This window comes from Podarcis erhardii (assembly GCF_964252035.2).
Source record: "Podarcis erhardii genome assembly, chromosome: 2".
Taxonomy (NCBI): Eukaryota; Metazoa; Chordata; class Lepidosauria; order Squamata; family Lacertidae; genus Podarcis; species Podarcis erhardii.
Window position 1 is genome coordinate 51818293 of NC_138498.1, and position 21686 is coordinate 51839978.

The 21686-nt window shown below is 43.2% G+C and overlaps 1 protein-coding gene across 6 annotated transcripts in view; it reads left to right on the forward strand.

Moving 5' to 3' along the window:
- The window catches only part of SH3TC2 (SH3 domain and tetratricopeptide repeats 2), a 56321-nt gene that overhangs the window by 17438 nt on the left and 17197 nt on the right, over positions 1-21686 (forward strand). For 4 of the 6 annotated variants that reach the window (XM_081852017.1, XM_081852022.1, XM_081852021.1 and 1 more), the window contains 8 exons: positions 5239-5358; positions 11270-11374; positions 12609-12736; positions 14444-14549; positions 15492-15635; positions 16867-17062; positions 17757-17830; positions 18531-18726. In XM_081852017.1, the coding sequence (XP_081708143.1) occupies positions 5239-5358; positions 11270-11374; positions 12609-12736; positions 14444-14549; positions 15492-15635; positions 16867-17062; positions 17757-17830; positions 18531-18726 (1069 nt within the window). Of the gene's footprint in view, positions 1-2521; positions 2611-5238; positions 5359-11269; positions 11375-12608; positions 12737-14443; positions 14550-15491; positions 15636-16866; positions 17063-17756; positions 17831-18530; positions 18727-21686 lie in introns of those variants that run through there. The other 2 variants (XM_081852019.1, XM_081852018.1) reach the window with 1 other exon arrangement.

Here is a 21686-nt window from a genome sequence, read left to right on the forward strand (position 1 = left end):
AAAACACCTCCCAAACGGAAAACCCTTTCGTCTAGCGGGTTTTCCGTCTTGCGACGCATTCGTCTTGCGGGGCACCACTGTAATAGTGCTGTTCCAAGGTACATTTTTTGCTCAGTCTACTTTGGCCTGTGTCCCCACCCACCACTGGTATGTGGCACTTGGATGGCTGCCTGTAAGGGGAGGTGGCCCTTGGGTGTGTGGCATGGAGAGAGTTCTATGGGCCACATAGCCACACCTGGAGGGCCATATTCCCCCCTCCCCCACCTGAGGTTCCCCATTCCTGCTTTATAAGGATAGGTGCTTGCTTATAAACAGTAGTGCTAAGGGTTATAAAATGTCCAATGAGAAACAATGCATTCCATTGGGGAGGACCTGAGGTAAAGGTAAAAGGCAAAGGTCCCCTGGGTGGTTAAGCCCAGTCAAAGGCGACTATGGGGTTGCGGCGCTCATCTCACTTTCAGGCCAAGGGAGCCAGCGTTTGTCCATAGACAGCTTTCCGGGTCATGTGGCCAGCATGACTAAACCACTTCTGGTGCAACAGAACACTGTGACAGAAGCCGCTAAGCGCACAGAAACACCGTTTACCTTCCTGCTACAGTGGTACCTATTTATCTACTCACACTGGTATGCTTTGGAACTGCTAGGTTGGCAGGAGCTGGGCCGGAGCAATGGGAGCTCATCCTATTGCATGGATTCGAACTGCCAACCTTCTGATGAGCAAGCCCAAGAGGCTCAGTGGTTTAGACCACAGCACCACCCGCTCCCAAGAGGAGGACCTGACCATTCATGTAGAGGTATGCAGCTTATTCTGGATGGGATTGCAGTCCCCTTGAATCCACAGATCTGCCACATGGGGATGCTGCAGGAGCCACCACTCCCAGTTGTCCAGGCGTAGGTAGACAGTGGTGACTTTGACCAATTTCACCTATTATGCCAACTGCACCCATTATTGGATAAGTCACATCTGGCTCCCGTGATTCATGTCCTCTTCTCCACCAAGTTGGGCTAGTGTGTCATGCACTTTGTGTGGGCCTGACCTTGAAGACAGTCAGGTAGCTTTGGTTTCCCGAGAATGTAGCTGCTAGGGTGTTACCTGGAGCCAAGAGAATGGACCTTTTTCATCCATCATCTACCACCTGCATTGAGTTCCAAGTGGGCAGGGACTGAGATTTGTAAAGAACTGTCCCATTTCATCTAAGTCTACACAAGAACTCTACAAAAGAGGCTCTTGTTGCTGGATATACAGTGGGTGCTCATGAAGGATGGAGTCTTTTTTATTGTAGAAGCCAAGTTCAGGAGGAGCCTCCAAACAGGGACACACTTGTCTCTGCCACTCTTGTTATTTTCAGTAAAAGTGCCCTTTTGAGACTGGTTTCTATCCACCTCTTTCCATCACTTCCTTTATGCTGCATGAGCTATGCTGTTTTATACAGTGGTACCTTGGGTTACATACGCTTCAGGTTACATATGCTTCAGGTTACAGACACCACTAACCCAGAAATAGTACCTCGGGTTAAGAACTTTGCTTCAGGATGAGAACAGAAATCATGCTCCGGCGGTGCGGCGGCAGCAGGAGGCCCCATTAGCTAAAGTGGTGCTTCAGGTTAAGAACGGACCTCTGGAACGAATCAAGTACTTAACCCGAGGTATCACTGTTTCGCTTTTATTATATGCTGCTTTGGGTATATGATACATACAAAAGTGGGGTATAAATGATAGCAATGATAAAAAGTTTTACTTGGAGCAGAGCCACTGAAATTAATGAACACAGTTAAGTTAGGTTGATTGATTTCAACAAGTCTGGTCTGAGTTCAACATTTTGAATTCTACCCTTTTCAATGTAAAATTCTCATTCTCCTATTGATTGAAACGAGCGGGTTTGTGATACAGTGTCATTGGGAACAATAGCTTGGATTATGTATTTTGGTTGCTAGAGAAGAGAAAATGGAGCGCAGGTTGTAGGAGCACTAATGAGAAAAACTCTGACAGTGAAAAGGTTTAGGATGATCAGTTTCTGTTGCAGCTCTTGGCTTGCTGTTTTCCTTTAAACAGCAGGAGCAGATCACCTCCTGAAAATTATATCAGTTAAGATTTGCAGAGGATTTGATTTGCATAAGTAGTGCACCTCATTTGCATAACTCACAAATTATGCCATGCAGATGTGTGGGCTTTTCATGCCTGTCTTTAAGGAGGACCCAAACCAGCCTTTCAAGAGACATCTGGATTTTTCTTCACCACCCACCAAAGCTCAGAATGCCAGGAATGTACTGCCTGGCATTTGAGATACAATCTGAAGCGGCATGGAGGGGCGACAAACTAGTGGAGCAGGGGAGAGTTGAGGCTGGCTCAGTGCTGCCTCTTGGGACACATGCCCAGCCACACCTCCCACCTTCCAAATGCAGGGCGGCCATCAAAAGATGCATTGTGCATTGAGAGGCTTTTTCTCCAATGATTTAACAAGAGTACTTTTGATGTGGTGGATTGCATTGGTCTTGTCCCGGGTCTGCTAGGAAGGATAAACTGCTGGCCTTGGGGCTGCATGGGCTGGTGAACACATGGGCTGCTGCTTTGGTGCCCCTTTCCAGAGGAAATTTTCACTGTGGTCCACAGGTGAGTTGCTCACAGCCTCCTTCTGTATTTGCCCTTTAGCCTTCTGTGGTATAACTCTGCAGGAGCCGTCAATCAGCACAGCAGAATAAGATCGAACAGGGTCTGTCAACTTAGCAACCGCTGCTTTGCTCTCGGCATTATCACCAGTGGTTGAGGGGGTAGAAACACCCTATAAACAGGATGGTGTATCTAGGCTGCAAGCCTAATCAAAATTACCTGGGAGTAAACCCTCAGTGAGTTCAAGAGGATTTACTTTTGAGCAGGCATGATTAGAATTGTGTTGTTAATTCAGTTTATGTCTGCAGTACTGGATTCTTACAGCTTCCCTCATGGAAAATATGTTGCATGCTCCAATTCCATCTTTCCTACTTCCAGCCATCAACAGATCATAAGCTAGTTTGCAGATAACTACTGCATTCTAATATCTATCTATCTATCATCTATCATTTATCTCTCTATCTGATTTAATTCCTTTTATGGCCAACAACTCACAAGCAGAAGAATCTAGTTTTGTTGTATTGTGAGAATAAATGGTGGTCGAGGATGATGCATGAGAGATATTTTTGGGTTTCCCTGTCTCTCTCTCTCTACACCAGGCACACTTCTGTAAACCTCTTAATGTGCTCCTCCCTTGCTTTAGCCCACATTTTGTCCAAATGAAAAAATGCCAACTTCCTGATCTTTTCTCCATGAAGATGATGTTCTTCTGGTTGTTTTCATTAACCATTGGCTGCATCTTTCCCACAGCTCTACTCTGCAATATCCTTATTTATATGGGATGAACAAACCACATACAGTATTCCATTTGCAGTTACCCTGTAGGTTTATACAATGACATTATGATATGTGCCATTTTATTTACCTCTTCTACATCATTCCCAACACAGATTTTCTTGTTTTCATGGCTGTTATCTAGGCTGTCATGGTTGCGTCTTGATGTGGGGAAACTTATTTCCGTCCTCCACTTGACTAAGGGAGGTTCACAGTGATATACTGAGAAATCCTTGGGCAGTGATTTTTGGCCTAGCTTTAATAAAAGCTGAATATGTGAGTCAGATAATTAACAGTCCTGATTGGAGAACAATAAAGATACTGGCATGTCTCCAACACCGTGTGTGCCGAGTTCCACTTGTGCAACTGGACTTGCCCCTGCTCTCCCTCTGTGTCTTCAAAATCTGCTCTTTGTGGAGGGGGGGAAGGGTTCCTCCAATCCCCTGGAGCAGATTTTGAGGGTGCATGCTGGGCTGAAAGGGAGAGGATGGGAAAATGCTGCTGCTTAAGCAGAAATCTGCTACACTGGTAGAACAGCACTGGATATGCCCCACCATATTTTTTTAATCCCTATGTAATGTTTTCTGTTTTGGATGGAGCATGGTGTGTGAGTTAATTATTTTAATTTGTGATTTTGAATGGAATTCAGTTGCAGGTACAATTCAGTGTGCCTTCTTCTGTCTTCTGTTTCCCCTTAAGCAACAGGGAAAGGTTTAGATTAGATTATGGTTCAAATTAAGACAGGTTCACATGTCCACATTCATCACTCAGTGACTACAGTACTTGGAGCCACTTCTGACCCTGCCTTTTTATTATTATTATTATTATTATTATTATTATTATTATTATTATTATTTCATTTATACCCCAACTTTTCACTTGATGAAACTCAAGACAGCTGTCATATAAAAATGAGAACTGCTGAAAACATAGGGGGAAAGCCATTAAAAACAATTAGAAGTAAAACTATCTATTATCTCAATTAAAACCATACAAATAAGTACAACAGAAGCAAGCAAGCTCGTGAGCTTTGGCTTTTTCTGATGCCACTCAATAGAGCATCAGATGCCTGGGGTCATGTGGCAGGTATCTATGGCACAAGTGCATAGCACCAACCCCTAGCCTTGGATGTAAGGAAGAAGGCAGGCAGGCAGGCAGCAGCTAACTGAAGGCGGACTGAGGCTGGTGGGGCACAGTGCCCCATTTGCCGTAATGAACCAGTGCACACTGAATGGAACTTCTGTGTCACCTCAAAAATATACTTTTTACGGTAGAGTCCACTCATACAACCAGCTGCAAATCATCAAGCACAAGGGTTATCAAGTGTAAAGTACCAGAGTGGCGCAGGATTGTGTTAACCTGCCCTAAGGCTGATGATGTCAGTCTGAAGCAGTAGAATCTACTCCCTCGATCTTTCCTCCACAGTCACTGCCAGTTTTAATTGGTAGTATACTCGAGCAATGAACAGAGACCACAATGCTCTGGGATTCTCACAAGAAGCTGTCACAAAATCTTGTTTTGATTGCAGTGTGACTGACTCCTGATAGTTGATACTAACTGTGAAAGTAGTTTCGGTTCATCTGTCTAAGCAGAAGTAGTTCCTCCTTTAAAAGACTGTTGGGACTAAAATAAATAGCTAAGAAATTGTGGTTAAGAGAAATGGCTTCAGCCAGCCCTGTTGCAAATGTTGCACGAGAAAGGGAGAGGAAAGGTCCTATCCATTGTGACAGCAAAGGGTTAATTTATTTGCTGTCGTCATCTTGGGTGCATGGGAGTAAGACTCTTGGGGAGCTCTGCAATCAGCAATATCTTATTATCCTGCATCTCATCTCATCTCTGGCTGCATGTGTTCCCCAGGTGAAGAGGCATCCTCTTGTTCATCCGATCAACCTGTGTGCCTGGCCAGTTGGTCCAGTCTGCACCAGTACACAGCTGAACCCCCAGAAAGATGGTTCAAAGAGGGGAAGATGGCATCAGGTACTGTTGAAACAACAACAACACTTTCTTCTTCCTTCCAGAAGTGTGTATGTGTGTGTGTGTACTTCTGTATTGCAGTGAAGCCTGGACTGCCCCCAGCAGTATTTTCCTGTAAAATGAGTCTGAAGGACTAGCTCAGAGGTGGCCTGGTTTTGTTTTGAGAATGGCTAAGGCACATGGGGACATAGATACTAGCACTAGATGTGTTCTGTTTCATGGCTATGTCTATGTATGTAACTCTGGCCTATGTTTATTGATGCCTGTTGTGTGTTAGAATGATGAGAAATGCTATGGCCCTGTGTTAAATTGCATTTTAAAGCCATTTCATAGTTTACATGGAAAATTTGTTTCACTCTGGCTATACCAGCTTTACCCTAGCATTTTCCAGAGTAAGCACATCAAGTGTGAAAGGCAGATCCACATCCTTAAATATCTGTGGGTGTGTTCTGGGAGTCCTGATTTACCACAGCTTTCCAGTATGTATTCTCCTGCCTACAGCAGCAAAGCCTGGTTTGTTGTGGGAAATGCTGGTGTTATGTTGGTGAAACCCTGACAGATGTGGTTTACACTCCTCACATGAACTCTGTTGTAGACATAGAGCAGTATTCCATCCATTCTGCCTTTTCAAGCGAAGGGACCTAATTCACACATCCTGTATAAGGCCCTTCGGCACTTGCCATTTACAGTTTCATAGGAGCCAATCCAGTTCTTTCAGAAAAGTTGGGTTTTGCATTAGAAGAAAAAACTTTAATTATGCTGTTCCAAAATGCTAGCTGAATAAGGACACTGCCATGCGGCAGTATAACAAAAAATCTGAAACCCCCCCGGCGACTATACCACTATAAACGATAAGTGCAGAAAGGCCCTAATACTTATCCTTTGGATTTTGTGCTTCTTAGAACTTTGCAATATAAGTAAAGGTAAAGGGATCCCTGACTATTAGGTCCAGTTGTGACCGACTCTGGGGTTGCGGCACTCATCTCGCTTTATTGTCCGAGGGAGCCGGCGTGCAGCTTCCGGGTCATGTGGCCAGCATGACTAAGCTGCTTCTGGGGAACCAGAGCAGCACACGGAAACGCCGTTTACCTTTCCACCAGAGTGGTGCCTATTTATCTACTTGCACTTTGACATGCTTTCAAACTGCTAGGTTGGCAGGAGCTGCGACTGAGCAATGGGAGCTCACCCCGTCACAGGGATTTGAACCGCCGACCTTCTGATCGGCAAGTCCTAGGCTCTGTGGTTTAACCCACAGCGCCACCCACGTCCCTTGCAATATAAACATTGACTCAAAAAAGTACCAAACTGCGTAAACAAACGAACACCATATTTTAAGGTAAAATGCATTTACCTTAAAATACTGAGATAAAATATTGTTTAAATAGTGTTTTCATATAAAACATGTACAGTGCTACCTTGTGTTATGTACCGTCCCCCTTATGAATGCTGCAGGTTATGCGCTCCGCTAACCCAGAAATTGATGCCCCTTGTTGTGACCTTTGCCCCGGGATGCGAGCGGAAATAGCGCTCTGGCAGTGCAGCAGCAGCAGGAGGCACCATTAGAGAAAGCGTGCCTCATGTTACGAACAGACCTCCGGAACAGATTACGTATGTAACACGAGGTACCACTGTATTTACGGATTACGTATGTAACACGAGGTACCACTGTATTTAAATATGAATTATTATTATTATTAAATCACAGATTAGCATGGAAAGGGGGCAGAATCAACTTATGATTGAACAAATGTGCATATTGACATGGAATGTCCTAGGCGGTTCAGTGTGGCTTGTCATTTTATCTTTGATCCATCCAGGCCTTTTTCTAGACGGTGGCATGGGGATGGCAGGTTAAGTAACTGAACTGGCACTGGTAGGATGTAGCTTGCTAGCTATAATAATTTACCGGTTTCACGCTCTGCCATTGGGCCATTTCAGTTGCTTGGGCAAATCTCCCATGCTGTTTTTACCCAGCTGTCAAAAGCAGAAATGATGGCTCTGCTCTGAAACTCTCCAAAGCAAAGCAAAAAGCCTGCTAAATGAGCATCTACAGAGCTATATTTCCCCTGCTTGTAGCTGTAATATGGTTTACAGTTCCACATAAAATCAATTCACAGTTTGTTTTAGAGACTAGCAAAGCTGACAATGGAGCGGGACTGTTTAGTGAGCCTACTTATAAAAACATGCCATTGTTTGCAGCCGATATTTCCTGGCACACAGATCAAGTCCTGTCTAACCATGACAAGACCCAGGTTTTAAACTCCTATTAGGCTTCCACAGCTTGGGAATTGCTTGCTGGCTTTGGTTTTTTTAGAAAAAAAACAACAACACATGAGCCTCCAGCATCATTAACTTAATTGCTGCCTAAATTTCCTGATTCTAGGAGTTTTATGACTATGTGTAATGATGTGTGGAGTTGAATGAGCCTGGCTAGATTTTTCAGATTGCAGCAGTTATAGGAAATCTCCATTTCCCCCAGAAAATTGATGAGCAAACACTTATGCAAATCAACTCTCTTCCTCCAAGGAGTAACTAGGCGGCTCTTTCCCCCACAGGGTTGGTTTCTACAAAATCCCAGTTGCTGCTCAAAGCAAGAACAGGAATCCATGGAGGTTCAGGGAGGCTACTGAGATAGTGATCTGCTGTTATAGAAACATTTCTGTGGTGCTTGTAGTTATAAGCAAAGATCGCAGGAATCGTTCTCTCGCTCTTGCATTGGCATCATGCTTACTCTTCCAAATGTGGCCTATCTTTTCATTTATTGAAAACATTTTAATCCCCACCTCTGTTCTTTGCTCAAGGTGCCTTACAAGGAGCCTGTCGTAAAAGATGAAAGAAAAGCAGAAACAAGCAAGCAGCCATTAAAACAAATAAAAATAGCAGCAGCAAACATCACCACTCTCTCTTAGCAGCTCCACATGGGGCCATCTTTTGTGCTCATAGTCTATCCAGCTTCCAAAAGATTGCCTAAACCAGCCTCTGTCATCCTGGTACCCTTTGGACTACAACTCCAATCAACTCCAGCCAGCGCCGGGTTGATGTTCGAACCCATGACCTTGAGCATGAGACTCTTAATCTCAGGGTTGTGGGTTCAAACCCCACATTGGAAAAAAGATTCCTGCATTTCAGGGGGTTGGATTAGGTGAGCCTTGTGCTCCCTTTCAGCTGTACAATTCTATGAATCAGGGTTTTTTAATGGTCTCAAAACACATATTTAATGGACTTTGTGGAACAGGCAGTACATAAATAAATAAATAAATAAATAAATAAATATTAAAAATAATAATTTATGGTTGCAGTCCTGTATTCAGTGGAAGGACATCCCAGGGATAATAGGACAGAGTGGAACTCCTCAGGCTGAGAAGGAAATCTGCCCTGGGAAGCCTCACAGTTGCAGATACAGAAACCATCAGTGCTCCATTAGTGGTAACGAAAAAGTCCACTCATTCTCCAACACACAGGAAGGGAGGAACTCTGGAGGCAGCTTTCAAATACATTGTGGGTTACATGTGTGGCCTCTTAACATGTTTGTAACTTTCCTTTTAACAGGTCAAAGTTCTTTCTTAATTTCAATAATTCCCAGCCCTCCACCCACTCCATCTCCAGAACATTCAAGGTGGCCAATCTTTGTGTGTGTGTGTGTGTGTGTGTGTGTGTGTGTGTGTGTGTGTTTTAAAGCCAGTTAAAATAACACATCGTTTATCCCCCAGAGCATTACAACAGTCCAATCTAAGGCTGCAGCATGCCAGCCCTTGCTAAGCGATCACCAATATATTCTGTGTTTAAAAGTATTCTGTGGGAACTGTTTCCTCCCCACTCAGACCAGATAGCCTGGCCCATCAGTAGTAGTCCTTCCTTTCTGACATCCATCTGGATGTACCAGATCTGTGACTTTCAAATTCATGAGCAGAAAAGATATGTAAGTCAGGGCTGGAGCCTCTGAGTCCAGTAGCAACACACCTGGTAGGGTGGAGCTGAGGAGCCTGCTTTTTCACTGTTACTTCTGTGAAAAGCACTGCGGGGTGGTGAGGTCAAGCCCACAAGGATGCACTGGCAGGACCACTGCCACCAGTCTTGCAGTCCCAGCCTTGACACCACCCTGTTCAGGTAAGTGGCCATAGCGATGCTGTTTTGAGGGTGGCTCTGTGACTCTTCCCTACCACATGGGCTGCTCCTGTTTGAGTCAGTGCCAGGAACAAAAGGAAATGGTGGTGGTCCTTTGGTGAGAGATTTCCCATTCGGGGAAGTCACTAGCAGAGGACAGGAAATGTTTGGGTTGTGTGAAATTTAGGCCCACCCTCCAACTGGAAAGGTCTTTGTAGGGATATCGCGGAGTGGGGAGTGGGGTCCGGAGGGAGCACACTTCCCCACCAGCAGGCAGCCATGGTCGGCCTGCACGCGTGACCTTGGGGTGCAAGGAACCCCCCCCCCCAGACAAGCCACAGCTGTCTGTACATCGTTCCACCCATGTCTGACCTTTTGCGGTCTCAGAGTCAGCGGTGTCCTGTCTGTAAGTTTTTCCCTGAGACCTTTTGTCTCCTACATCATACACTGTGCAAGGGGAAAAAGATGCTGTGGAACAGGTGCCAAAATAGCTTTGTACCACCCCACGATTTCGGGACGGAAGATGTGTAAAGGTCACAGCCCCAAAAGTATTTGCCTGGCTTGCATATTTGTCTCAATAAAAGGAGGCTCCACAGGAATGGCGGTGGCTCGCTCGCTCGCTCCAGCCCACCTGTGCGCAGCTCCCATTATGATCCACACCTGTCTTGGGCCTTCACTTCAGTCTTAAGTAGCAAGGCTTGGGAAGACTTCTGTTTGGGACTGCAGAAAAACTGCTGCCACTCATACTGAAGTCCCTGGGGTATTAGATATTGCTATATCCGCTTTCACGATGCCTGTAGTTTGCCAGCTGTGGTCACATGAGCCCAATGGTGCACTTGAGGACTTCCCTTCATGCCCAACAAGCCTCCCCTCTTGTCATGAGGTGGTGACAGTGGTTGCTTGAAAAGTACCCAGCTCTGAAGGAGGAAGTTGGGAGAGTAAAAAGGAGGGCACCACTTTTCATGACTCAAATCGGCTCCTGATCAGAAAGCAGAGGAACTGAGAGGGTAGGAGGGAAGGGAGAGAGATCTGGGAGGTGGAGGAAGAAAATGGAATGGCCACGTAGGAGAAAGGGGTCAGATGGGGTGGGGGAAGGGAGAAGATATACACTTTCCTTTTGGAATTGCACATTTTTTCCACAGTCTTCCCCCTCCCCATCAAATCACAGGTCATATCTGCCTCCATTGACTGAAGTGTAAGAATCTGGTGCTTTCTTGTTCTGCTGTGGTGCAAAATCATGGATCTGAGGCACAAGTATCCCTTCAAAACTACCATTGACTAGAAGTTTACCTCTGGGCACACAAATGTTTTCTGCAGTTTGCTGGTGGTTTTTGTTGTCATTCTATGCTAAAGTCATGAAACTCAATAGGAATCCATGCCTTGGGTAAATGGCAAGCAACAGATGTATGATTTATTTTTATCATGTACAGTGATGGAGTACTTTAATTTGATGTGTCTTTTTAGTGATCTCATGTAAAATAATGCAGATTCAATGATATGTTTTAATTTTACTGGATCTGACTTTTACCCTGCTCTCCTGGAAAAACAAAGTGTGTGTGTGTGTGTCTGTGTGTGTATACACTTGAGCTTGTTTTCTGTCTGTCTGTCTGTCTGTCTGTCTGTCACGGTGGGTGGTGACGTGACCCTGGGGAGAGAATCAGCCACAGGGGAAGGTACCCACAACACTCTTTCAACATTCCAAATATGCCCACAAGCCCAGAAAGGTTGGTGGCCTCCTGTATTGTGCCCTTGCTTTCCCTCTTCTAAAAAAGTTGACAGTGGTCCTTCTGCCTGCATGGTGACTTGTCAGGTAACCCCAGGGAACTGGATCCAGGAAGTCAGTCTGCACAAATAGGAGAGGGCACTCTGGAAACTGAGTCCGTGTCACTGGCTGTAGGGGAAGGGTTCCCAAATGGTAAGTGTTTGTCTAATTGCTGCCTTTTGTTTTTAACACCTGTAACTAACGAGCCAGCCCTCGAGATCAATTCTCTGGAGGAGATAATGACGTAGTTTGCATTGCATGACTTATTAGCAATGCAGAAGATTAAGAAGGAAAGGGAACAGAGTTTATAGCAGGCCAGTGTCTGTAATTCCAGGTGTCAATGCAGAAGACAGTATGAATGGGACAGTGATGCGCTATTGTCTGACCTGTACCACCCAACATCTTTCCAGGGGCTAACAGCATCCATAGATGGTGCATAATTCCATTTAGGTTTAATGTGACACATTTCACTTACTGTAATTATAACAAAAACAACACAAAGGTTCCACTCTCAGACATATCCTCAGATAACCACCAATTCCCATGTGATAACTTATTATGAATTGGGTGTAAATTATTATTTTTTGCAACAACATCTAAATGAATATTCATTGAAAATGCTGCATGAATCCTGATGTGGGGTATTTATGAATGGGGAAGGTGAGCCAGAAGCTGCCAGGCACTCTTTTGGAATTCAGGACTTCAGTGAGGGTAAAACCACTTACTTTAGTTGCTGGCACTTTAACTGGTGGCAGTTTTTGTAGAAAGATGGAGTAACAAAGAAGTCTGGCTGGTCTCAACAAGATGGATAGTGATTCTCTTGGGGAACATAGCCAAGGTGACCCTTTGCCATTCAGAGTATGCTAGACTGGACCTGGCAAATATGTTGTTGCTGTGAGTTGAGTTGACTTGCCTGTCCTACAACCCAGGAAGCATTTCAAGAAACAGCATCTTCCACAAGTGAATTAAACTGAATGCTTTAGTTCCAGTGAGTTCCAGTGAAAGATCGGGAGGAACAGTGCAATGTAAGCCCTGCCAGATCACCTCTCCTGACCTATCCTGAAGCCACATTGGCTGTTCCAGTGCTGAGCATCTCAGTTCACTCCTGTTTTTCCCCCTGAAGACACCTGCTATTTGAGATGGGGAGCTTGTCTCCAAAAACTGTAAACCCACCAGTCTAATCTGTGAAATCTAACAAGGTGTGATGGGGATTTTGATTACATATCTATAGATGATTGATCGAAACATTCAATCCCCCTTGATGCTCACTAATGCTCACAATTAGGCTAAAGTAGAGCTGGTCCATGCAGAATGCTGGACAAAGGTATTTAGTGTTTTATCTTCTTTAATTGCCTATCTCTCTTTCTCTCTCTTTTTAATTTTAAAGAGATTGCCCTCTCATTTTCTGTCAAGAGTCGCTCGGGACAGGGTCCCATTCCCCAGCTGCAGGAGACAGCCAGAAAGAAGCTGTGGGCCTTAGAAAATGACGACAAAGATGTCTGTGCTCTTTTCAAGGTAAAGTTGTTGCTGTTACTTCTTAAGCACCTCATGGGTAGCAAATTAGGAATCTGTCCTATGTCAAGTCAGGCCATTGTGCCATCTTGCTCAGTATTGTCTACTCTGATATCAGCAGCTCTCCCATGATCTCAAACTGAAGGGTCCTTCCCATGTCTGGTGTTTGAGATCTTTTAAATTGAAAATACCAAGAGTTTTCACCTAGAATCTTCTGTGAGCAAAACATCTGCTCTAGTACTGAGCTATGCTTTTGTTTATGCCTGCATAAAGCAGTCAGAGGTGAATTGCCAGCTTTTATTATCCCTGCCACGCCTGTCACTGTAACTAGGTGACAATGTGACGGCATTGAGTGTTGGCATCACGGCTGTCAACAAAGCTCTTGGATCTGTAGTTGCAAAAAGAACAAGCAGTCCCCCGCCTGGGCAACATATAGCTCAATATGGTTAGAATGATCCTATAAAAGGAAAAGGTTTGGATCCCACAGATTCCCTTTATCCCTTCAATCACACTCATAATCATATTCATAATTATTTTCGTATTCACATCTGTGTTAACTATCCCTGCTCCAAAGTGACTGGACACTTCAAGTTTTTATAACTGCAAAACTTGCCACTCAAATAATGTTGACAAATGTACCCAAGAAATGTTGTATGCTTTTTTATCATTCATTCATGGATTTTTTAAATGCTTATTTCTTTCCTTCTTTTATTCCTCCTTTTTTGGTTTCTTCTTGTTGTTGTTCTTGTTGATAACTATAATAATACAATATCTCAATCAGAAATATTTCATTTTGCTGTTTATTTTCCAAATTGAGATTATATAAATGCCACACATTTTCAAATTATTAAAATTGAATGAAAAGTTATTTAAAACTCAGAAAGCTTTTTTTAAATTAAAAAATCCCCACCATTATTTAAATTCCCCACCATTTTTAAATTCCTCTGCACATTATTTGCAATACCATCTTTATTCAAAAGAGCTCAGGGCAGTAAACACCCAATTTCTGCTTTAAAACCTTCAAGGAAGGAGAGTCCGCAACCTCCTGAGGGAGACCGTTCCACTGTCAAACAGTTCTTACTGTCACAAAGTTATTTGTGACATTTAGTTGGAATCTCCTTTCTTGTAACTTGAAGCCATTGGTTTGAGTCCTATCCTCCAGAGCAGGAGAAAACAAGTTTGCTCTATCTTACATGTGACAGCCCTTGATATATTTGAAGTTGGTGATCATATCTCCTCTCAGTCACCTCTTCTCCAGGCTAAACATGCCCAGCTCCCTGAACCGTTCCTCATAGGCTTGGTTTCCAGACCCTTGATCATCTTGGTTGCCCTCCTCTGTACATGTTCCAACTTGTCAAGATCCTTCTTGAATTGTGGTGCCCAGAACTGGACACAGTATTCCAGGTGACACTATACTTCTGCTGATGCAGCCTAGAATAGCATCAACTTTTTTTTACTGCTTCATCACACTGTTGGCTCATGTCAGTAGCTAATCTCCCTCTATGTAGGGCAGGGTTGTATTATCTTTCTGTAGTCATGACCCTTAATCTACAATCCAAATTTCAAATGCCATTGTTGGAAGAAGAAGAAGAAGAAGAAGAAGAAGAAGAAGAAGAAGAAGAAGAAGAAGAAGAAGAAGAAACACAGAATATAGCACATGTTCATTCACAACAAAATTCCCATGGTCTTTCCTGCTTTCCTTTTTTGCAGGAGCTGTCAGCCCGGCTGGTTTGTATCCAGGCACAGGACAGTCGCTTTCTACTCTCTTTCAGGACCATTGAAGAAATCTGGAAGTTTTCAACATACTTAGCACTCGGTAGATCACATGGAACTGAGGGGAGACTGGCTTTCCACCAGGAGAGCTTGAGGGTGGGATGTGGGGATCATTATATAAGTTGCTGTGGGCATGACTAGACTCTTAAGATATGAGAGAAAGAAAGCTTCTGCCTCTGTGTCTCTTTTCAGTATTTATATTGAAAAAGGTCCAGTTTCACACACTGCTCTCCCTTTCCAACAAGGCAAGGCTGGGGTGGAATGAAATCCACTCTGATGATACCATGGCTCATAGTGTCAAATGAGACACTATAAGGAAGAGAGAAAGAGAAAGAAACAAGGCTGAAGTGGTTTAATCTCCATATATAAGAGGCAGTTTCAACCCTAGAAAGGTTGTAAAAGATCCATGCATAGCGAAGAGCTGGAAGGGAGGATCAGACAAGGGCACATGGGTCAAAATTATGATGTTGTAAGCATAGGAAAGTGAAATTAATTTGTTGATTAGCTAATTGATTGGTTATCAAACAAGAGAGAAGGGGGTGGCAGTGAGAAAAGGATGCACACATTTCATTTGCCCGTGGCCCCAGACACTACTGGGTTTGGCCCTCCCCACCCCAACAGGCAGCCTTTGACAAATTATCCCTAATGGAGTGTGGCCCTTGACAGAAAAACATTCCCTTCTTCTACGTTATAGGACTTTGTAAAAAAGCTTATTGTGCTTTAAAGTTTTTGTTTTGTGGTTTTATTATTATTATTGGCTTATTTGATTTTTAACTACTTCTGAAACTTCCTGCTGAGAGACGGCTTGTGTAAGTTTGAGAAATAAATAGAACGTTTTCAGTTTGGCCCTGAGGCTGTGTGGCGTGGGCCTGAAGAATGACCGACATTCTGTGTCAAATGTTTTACCTGAGAAAACCACTGCTGCATGTTTGCTCTTGGAAGCCACATGATACGTTTGCATTCTTCCTTTTTTATTGTGGATCAGGCTATGTGGGCTGCTGTTTGGAGCATCTTCTCTTCACCCCTGAGTACTGGCTGAACTGTGCTCTGGTGGAGGACACCGAGATAACTGTTGCTCTAGACGAGGATCACATGGCCACCATGTACTTAGGTCTTCTGCTTCAGGAAGGTGAGAAATATGAAGCCAGCCTTACAGCTCCTCTCCAAATATCCCTTTAGGAGTATGTTTTGGATTCGTAACACTGCATATCTGTAAGGTGGGCCCTTAAGTGGGTTGCTCTGGACTTATGTTGACAGGAGAGGGAAGGCCAAAGTGGGACCATGCAGGTATGAAGTAGGTAGATTTTGGAAACGGGTCCTACCTGCCTCAAACCCAAAAATCTGGTTCTGGTGAGAGGAATAGTCCCCAGCAAAAGTGTACAATAGACAGGTACTATTTACTTAGATCCTATAATGTAAAGTTCTCTGGGTGGCTTACAGTAAATAATATATGAGATAATATATAAAACCATAACATTACAGAAAAACTAAAATTTAAAAAGCTACCAAAAATTGCCTACTCCCCAATTAAAACACAGATATACAAACTGAGAAAGACCCAGATTATCTAAATTACTTAAAATGTTTGAGTGACCAGGAAGGCTTTACCTCTCTCCGAAAACATCATGAAGATGGTGACAGGCTTTTCCATATGTAACAGGGGCACCAACCCTGACCAAAGACTACCAGAAAGGAAGTTCACTGTGAGCAAATCACTTCATATAGTCAACACAAGGAGCCCAAAATCGTTCTGCACAAAATTCTTTTTGAAGCAAACATGAGGTCAGGGAGCAACTGGATCCTGAGATAATGCACTGAACAATTCTCTGCCTCAGAGCCCACATCCCAGCCTCCAAATGGTTGCTTCAGAGAGGAGATTTCAGAATAAGACATGGTTCTGACCTGCTGGGCACCCTCTTGCCCTCATAAGTGGTCATTGCAGGAGAGGAATTTTCCCACAGAATTTTCACTGGTATCATGCTTGTTACTTTTGTTACTCACCTTTCTCTAAGGTGGGTAAGACCCAGGCAAGTTACAAATCAGTACAACGAAAACAAAACCAGTAAAACACAAATGCAGCTATGTAGCCAATGCTCATAAAGCACTACAATTTGAAATAGCTTTAAACTTGGTCTTCCTAAAGAGAAAAGTCCTCACGATTTTATGCAAGGGAATAGAGAGATTGGACCAAACAAGGTCTCTGGGGAGGGAATTCCACAATTGTGACACTATGACAGAAAAAGCCTGGCTTCCTGTGGTTTCCAAGCTGAAGTTTGAAGGTAGTAACACATGGAGCAGGGCTTCCAAGCTGTTTATAGGACAATAATCCTGACCGTTATCAATTCTTCTTTCATCTGCAGGAAACTTCTTTGCCAGGGTTGTGGTTGGTGTCCTGACAGATGAAGAAGGGGAGGATTTGAAGCTCTCCAAAAATGAGCTTGTCCATGTGAAAGACATTGGGCATGACACCAAATGGGAAGGGACATCTCTGTTGAATGACCAGAGGGGCCTGGTCCCTGTCACAGCCATGGAACCATTGCCCCATCCTTTTTACCAGTAAGTAGAGCTGCTGTGGCAATCTATACACAGGGCCAAAATTGTGAGCCATTGTAGCCGTAACCTGGGTTCACTCAGAGTAAAACGCTCAGAATGAAAACATTCTTATCTCTGAGGGTAAAATGGGCTGCTGTTAATATACCTGCCCTCTGTAAATACATCCTGAGATCAGTTTTATTGGCAATTATGTTATGAAAGGTTAGTGTGCACCATTCCCCACCCCCAAATGTGAAGCAAAGAGTACAGTCGTACCTTGGAAGTCGAAAGGAATCCGTTCTAGAAGTTCATTCGACTTCCAAAATGTTCGGAAACCAAAGTGCAGCTTCTGATTGGCGGCAGGAAGCTCCTGCTGCCAACCAGAAGCCGTGGAATCCCCGTCGGACGTTTGGGTTCCAAAGAACGTTCCCAAACCGGAACACTCACTTAGTGGCGTAGCGTGGGTTGTCAGCACCCGGGGCAAGGCAATTAATTTGTGCCCCCTAACCCGTGGATTTGCGCCCCCTAACCCTAACCCCCAGATGTTGCGCCCGGTGCGGCCGCCCCCCCCGCCCCCCCACGCTACGCCACTGCACTCACTTCTGGGTTTGCGGCGTTCAGGAGCCAAAACATCTGAATACCTAGGTGTTCGGGATCCAAGGTACGACTCTACTCTGAAAGAAATAGAGTGTTTGTTCACAGCTCTTCATATCCACAGGTGGTTCCTGAATAACTATCCAATGAGTTGTGGTATCTCCAAACAAATCAGCGGACCTGGCTCTTTGCAGATTGGTGAGGACAATCCTATTGGGGGTAAATTGTAGATAACTGACTTAAGACTGATCCATTGCGTACTTCTCTCTTTATTTGAAGTGGGGGGGGGGATTGCAGGATTTTTAGAATGTCTTAGATTTGCACAGTACATAGTTTGCATTTTTTAATCATTTGTTTAAATTAGAAGTGGAAACATCAGCTAAATTAGCTTCATTTGCCCTCAGTGTCATCAAATCTAATTGGCTAGAATAGTGTCATGACATCATTACATTTACTATGTGATGTACCTAATTGACTGAAACCACACTATGAAAAAGGAAGCACCTAACGGGTTGGGGTACTGCCAAAGCAACAGATGAGGGGACGGTGATGGCAAATTGACACAAAAAGTGTGAACATTCGCAATAGTAGTGATTATCCCCTACCTTCACCCCAAATGCTTTCACGCTGAAAGCTGAAATAGGGAAACATTTTACCCAAGCTTCTTTCTTCTTCTGTCTTCATTTTAAGGGGGACTGTTTTAAGAAGAATAAGCTGTGGTTTCAGGTGAAGTCCGAGTGACAGGACAAAACACAAATGTTATGGGACACAAAGGGACCTTGTTTCCACATTCAACCCATAAGCATGCCCTTCTCTGCCACTGGTCACTGTTTGTAAGAGAGAATGGTTCAATTGTTCAGCCTGCTGAAGTGAGGGACATTTTTGTTTTATTTCTTAGGCCAAGGGAGGTGCACAACTACAGAAGATCACAGAGGGAGAGGATGGGACGAGCTGAGCTTCTGCAAAGGGGACACCATAGAGGTCATTGGCTTTCTCATTCCAGGCCTCCAGTGGTTTATAGGGAAATCCACAACCAGCGGTGCAGTAGGCTTTGTCCAAACCAGATGTGTGGATCCCGAGACTTGTGAGCCGATGTAAGTGTGATATACCCACAGAGGGGGGGAAACACACTTGTGGCCTGGGATAAAGACACAATTGGTGTTTATTGCATAAATGCAGAAATCAAGTTTGGGATCTTTTTCTTTGTAGGGTGAGGTGTGAGGGGACTGTGGATAGGAGACAGAAAAAATGTTGTTGCTCAAGATTCCATTTTTTACTTTTATTTTTGCTTAAGAAAAAGTCTCAAGGCATGTGATCAAAATCGTAACATAGAAATGATTTGTGAGTTCAATATGAGTTTGTTAAATGGAGATGTTTAAAGATATGCCTTGCCTCAGGCACAAAGCAACTCAAGCAGTACAATTCTATGGGTGATCACTACCTGGTGGGAAGTTAATCTCTGAACAAATCAAGGGGCCTTGTCAACACACAGAGGAAGTACACAGATAAGAATATCTGTTTACTTTTGCTTGACAGTTCACATTTTCAAATATTTTGGAGTTCTTGCATCCTGTTTCTCCACAAAGTGACTTGACCCTTGAAGAATCTGGTGTTCGTTTTCTTTACTTTTGGAATTTATTTGTAATTATTTCTCCCCCCACCAAATGCTAAATGGTCCCCTGCAGTAATTGATTTAAGCTTCAAGTGTTTGCTTACATCTGTGAGGACCAGATCTTTTTTAAAATGAGGCTGGAGATTTAAAATATATAATTTCAGGTGACAAGAAAATAGGCTTTTGAGACAAAAGCACCACAGCTTATGCCTCTTTCAGGTTTCTGTGAGGCATGTCATTAAGAAATGTTGGCACAACTTGTATCTTATCTCTTGCTCTGAATTTCAATTAACTGATAACATTCTTCAGTACGTAGAAATTAGCTTGATATGGCAACAGTGAGAGAAGAGCGGGGGGTGGGGCAGTTGCTCCAGTCGAGTAGCTCTGGTGTTCACATGTGAGTTCTGAAGCTTACAGAATATTCCAAATGATGCCCTTTTCACTTTAACATTGGGGAAAGCTCTCTGTGTGCATTGCGCATGGTGCTTGTCCTGACACAGAAAAGAATGGGGGAGTTTCTGTTCATGTGGAGGTGCATCATAGAACTCCAGCTCATAGCTGATGGGTTTATTGTAGGAACAACCTTGTTTCAGAGCAAGTAGATAATTATATTCAGATCAGTGGATGAATATTCAGAAAATACTTCGGTCACATTTAAGAACAGCTAGAAAAAGAATGTGTACATGGCAATCCTTCATCTATGCAGAAGTAAGTCCTGTAGAGTTCTGTGTGGCTTACTCTGAGGTAAGTGAGTATAGGATTGCAGCTGTAGTTTAAGGAAATCCTTGGTTTTTAAAGAGGGTTTGCTAAGGCTTTCAAAAGTGGTTTATGGTTTGGTGAATATTGCACTAATGTATAGTAGTTGGTCTTGGTCCCAAAGATATTCTCAAGCAATCATCTGCTGTCAGGTGCATTTTGGATAATAGAAGAGAAGCACAAAGTAGAGAAAGATGGTAGCCTTTAATTGCAGCAACTACTGTGTGTGCAACTTGCAAGCTTATGAAAATAAAGAGTCACCATTTGAAGGGACAGAGCAAATGCTGATTTACATCAGGTAAAACAGACAGCTTACCTGACATGGTGGGGAAGCTTAGTTGTTCATTAGCACTTCCTACAGTAGTCAATTCAATCAATTTCAGGTAGTTTATCTTCTGGTCAGAGGACTATAAAGTGTTAATACCTCTGGGACATCTACTTTCAGTGAAGGCTTAACTAGCACATGTGTGGCAACATGAGGCTGGATTTCTAATGGCAGGATTTGTCCAGGTGCTCTGATTAAGGTATTGTATCACTTCGAGTAATGGGTTAGAAAACTATAGTCCAAGCAAAAGTTAGAATTAAAACAAACAAACCTCTGAGCATGTTCTGAGCCTCGGAATTTGTTTTCCAGGATGAGAACTGAACTAAACATCATTCTCTTGCCCAGAAGTCCATGTCTGCTTAGCTTTCTTTGTTTCAGGAGACTAATATAGGTAGAAAACAACAATCTGTTGTTGCTGCAGCAGCTGAACATTTGGGAACTAGAAACCTTTGCAGATCTAGTGCAAATCTAGTGCAAGTAGATTCCAACCTACCTTCTACTCACCCTCAGCCTAAAAGCTTGCAAAGCAGATGTCAGGTGTGCTTCCTTAGGGAAGTCATTCCAAAGCTATGGTGACCCTACTGAAAAAAGCTGTCTCCTGAAAGTTATTGCATATATCACATACAAATGTTATTCATGCAGGAGGTAAGTTAGAAGACAAATGAAGCGTATATCCTAACCAATTCAGGTACATTTGAGCTCTATATGTAAGCATGTAGAGTTGTGTGTGAAATTGTCGTGGCCACAAGATGTCACTGTTAATCTTCCTCAAGACTTTCAGTTTGCGATGCTCTGGAAAGATTTTTTCTTGGAGTGATACTTTCCTTCTACTATAAGTGGATAATGAATGCCATAACTACATATCATGCTTCATAACAATGCAAAGGGGGTTACTCTCAGGTATAGGATTGCAGCCTATAACATTGAAACTTGAGTCTACAATCCCACACTCACCTTGGAATAATCTCCATTGAACTCATAAACCAAACTCAGACTTACCTCTGAATCACCATGTCTAGGATAATACTTTACATTTCCCTTCTTCATCAAAAATAAGTCTGCTGATGTAATAATGTTTCATTAGTTGTCTTAATCAATACAATAATTAACCAATTTAAAATAAAATAAATACTATTTGTCATAGTTTAGGTGCTGTTCTGCTGGCAGTAATAGCATTTAACATTTTAGTTTTTTAAAAAAATCTGTTTTGGAAAATCATTGTATTCCCCCCCCCCATTTTTTTAAATTCATTTTATAACACAACTAAACAACACAAACAGGAAAAAAAAATACAAACAAATTCTTGTCTTATCCTTATTTTTTCTAAACATTGTTAGGTGGGCTTCCTTAAATCTGGCAGG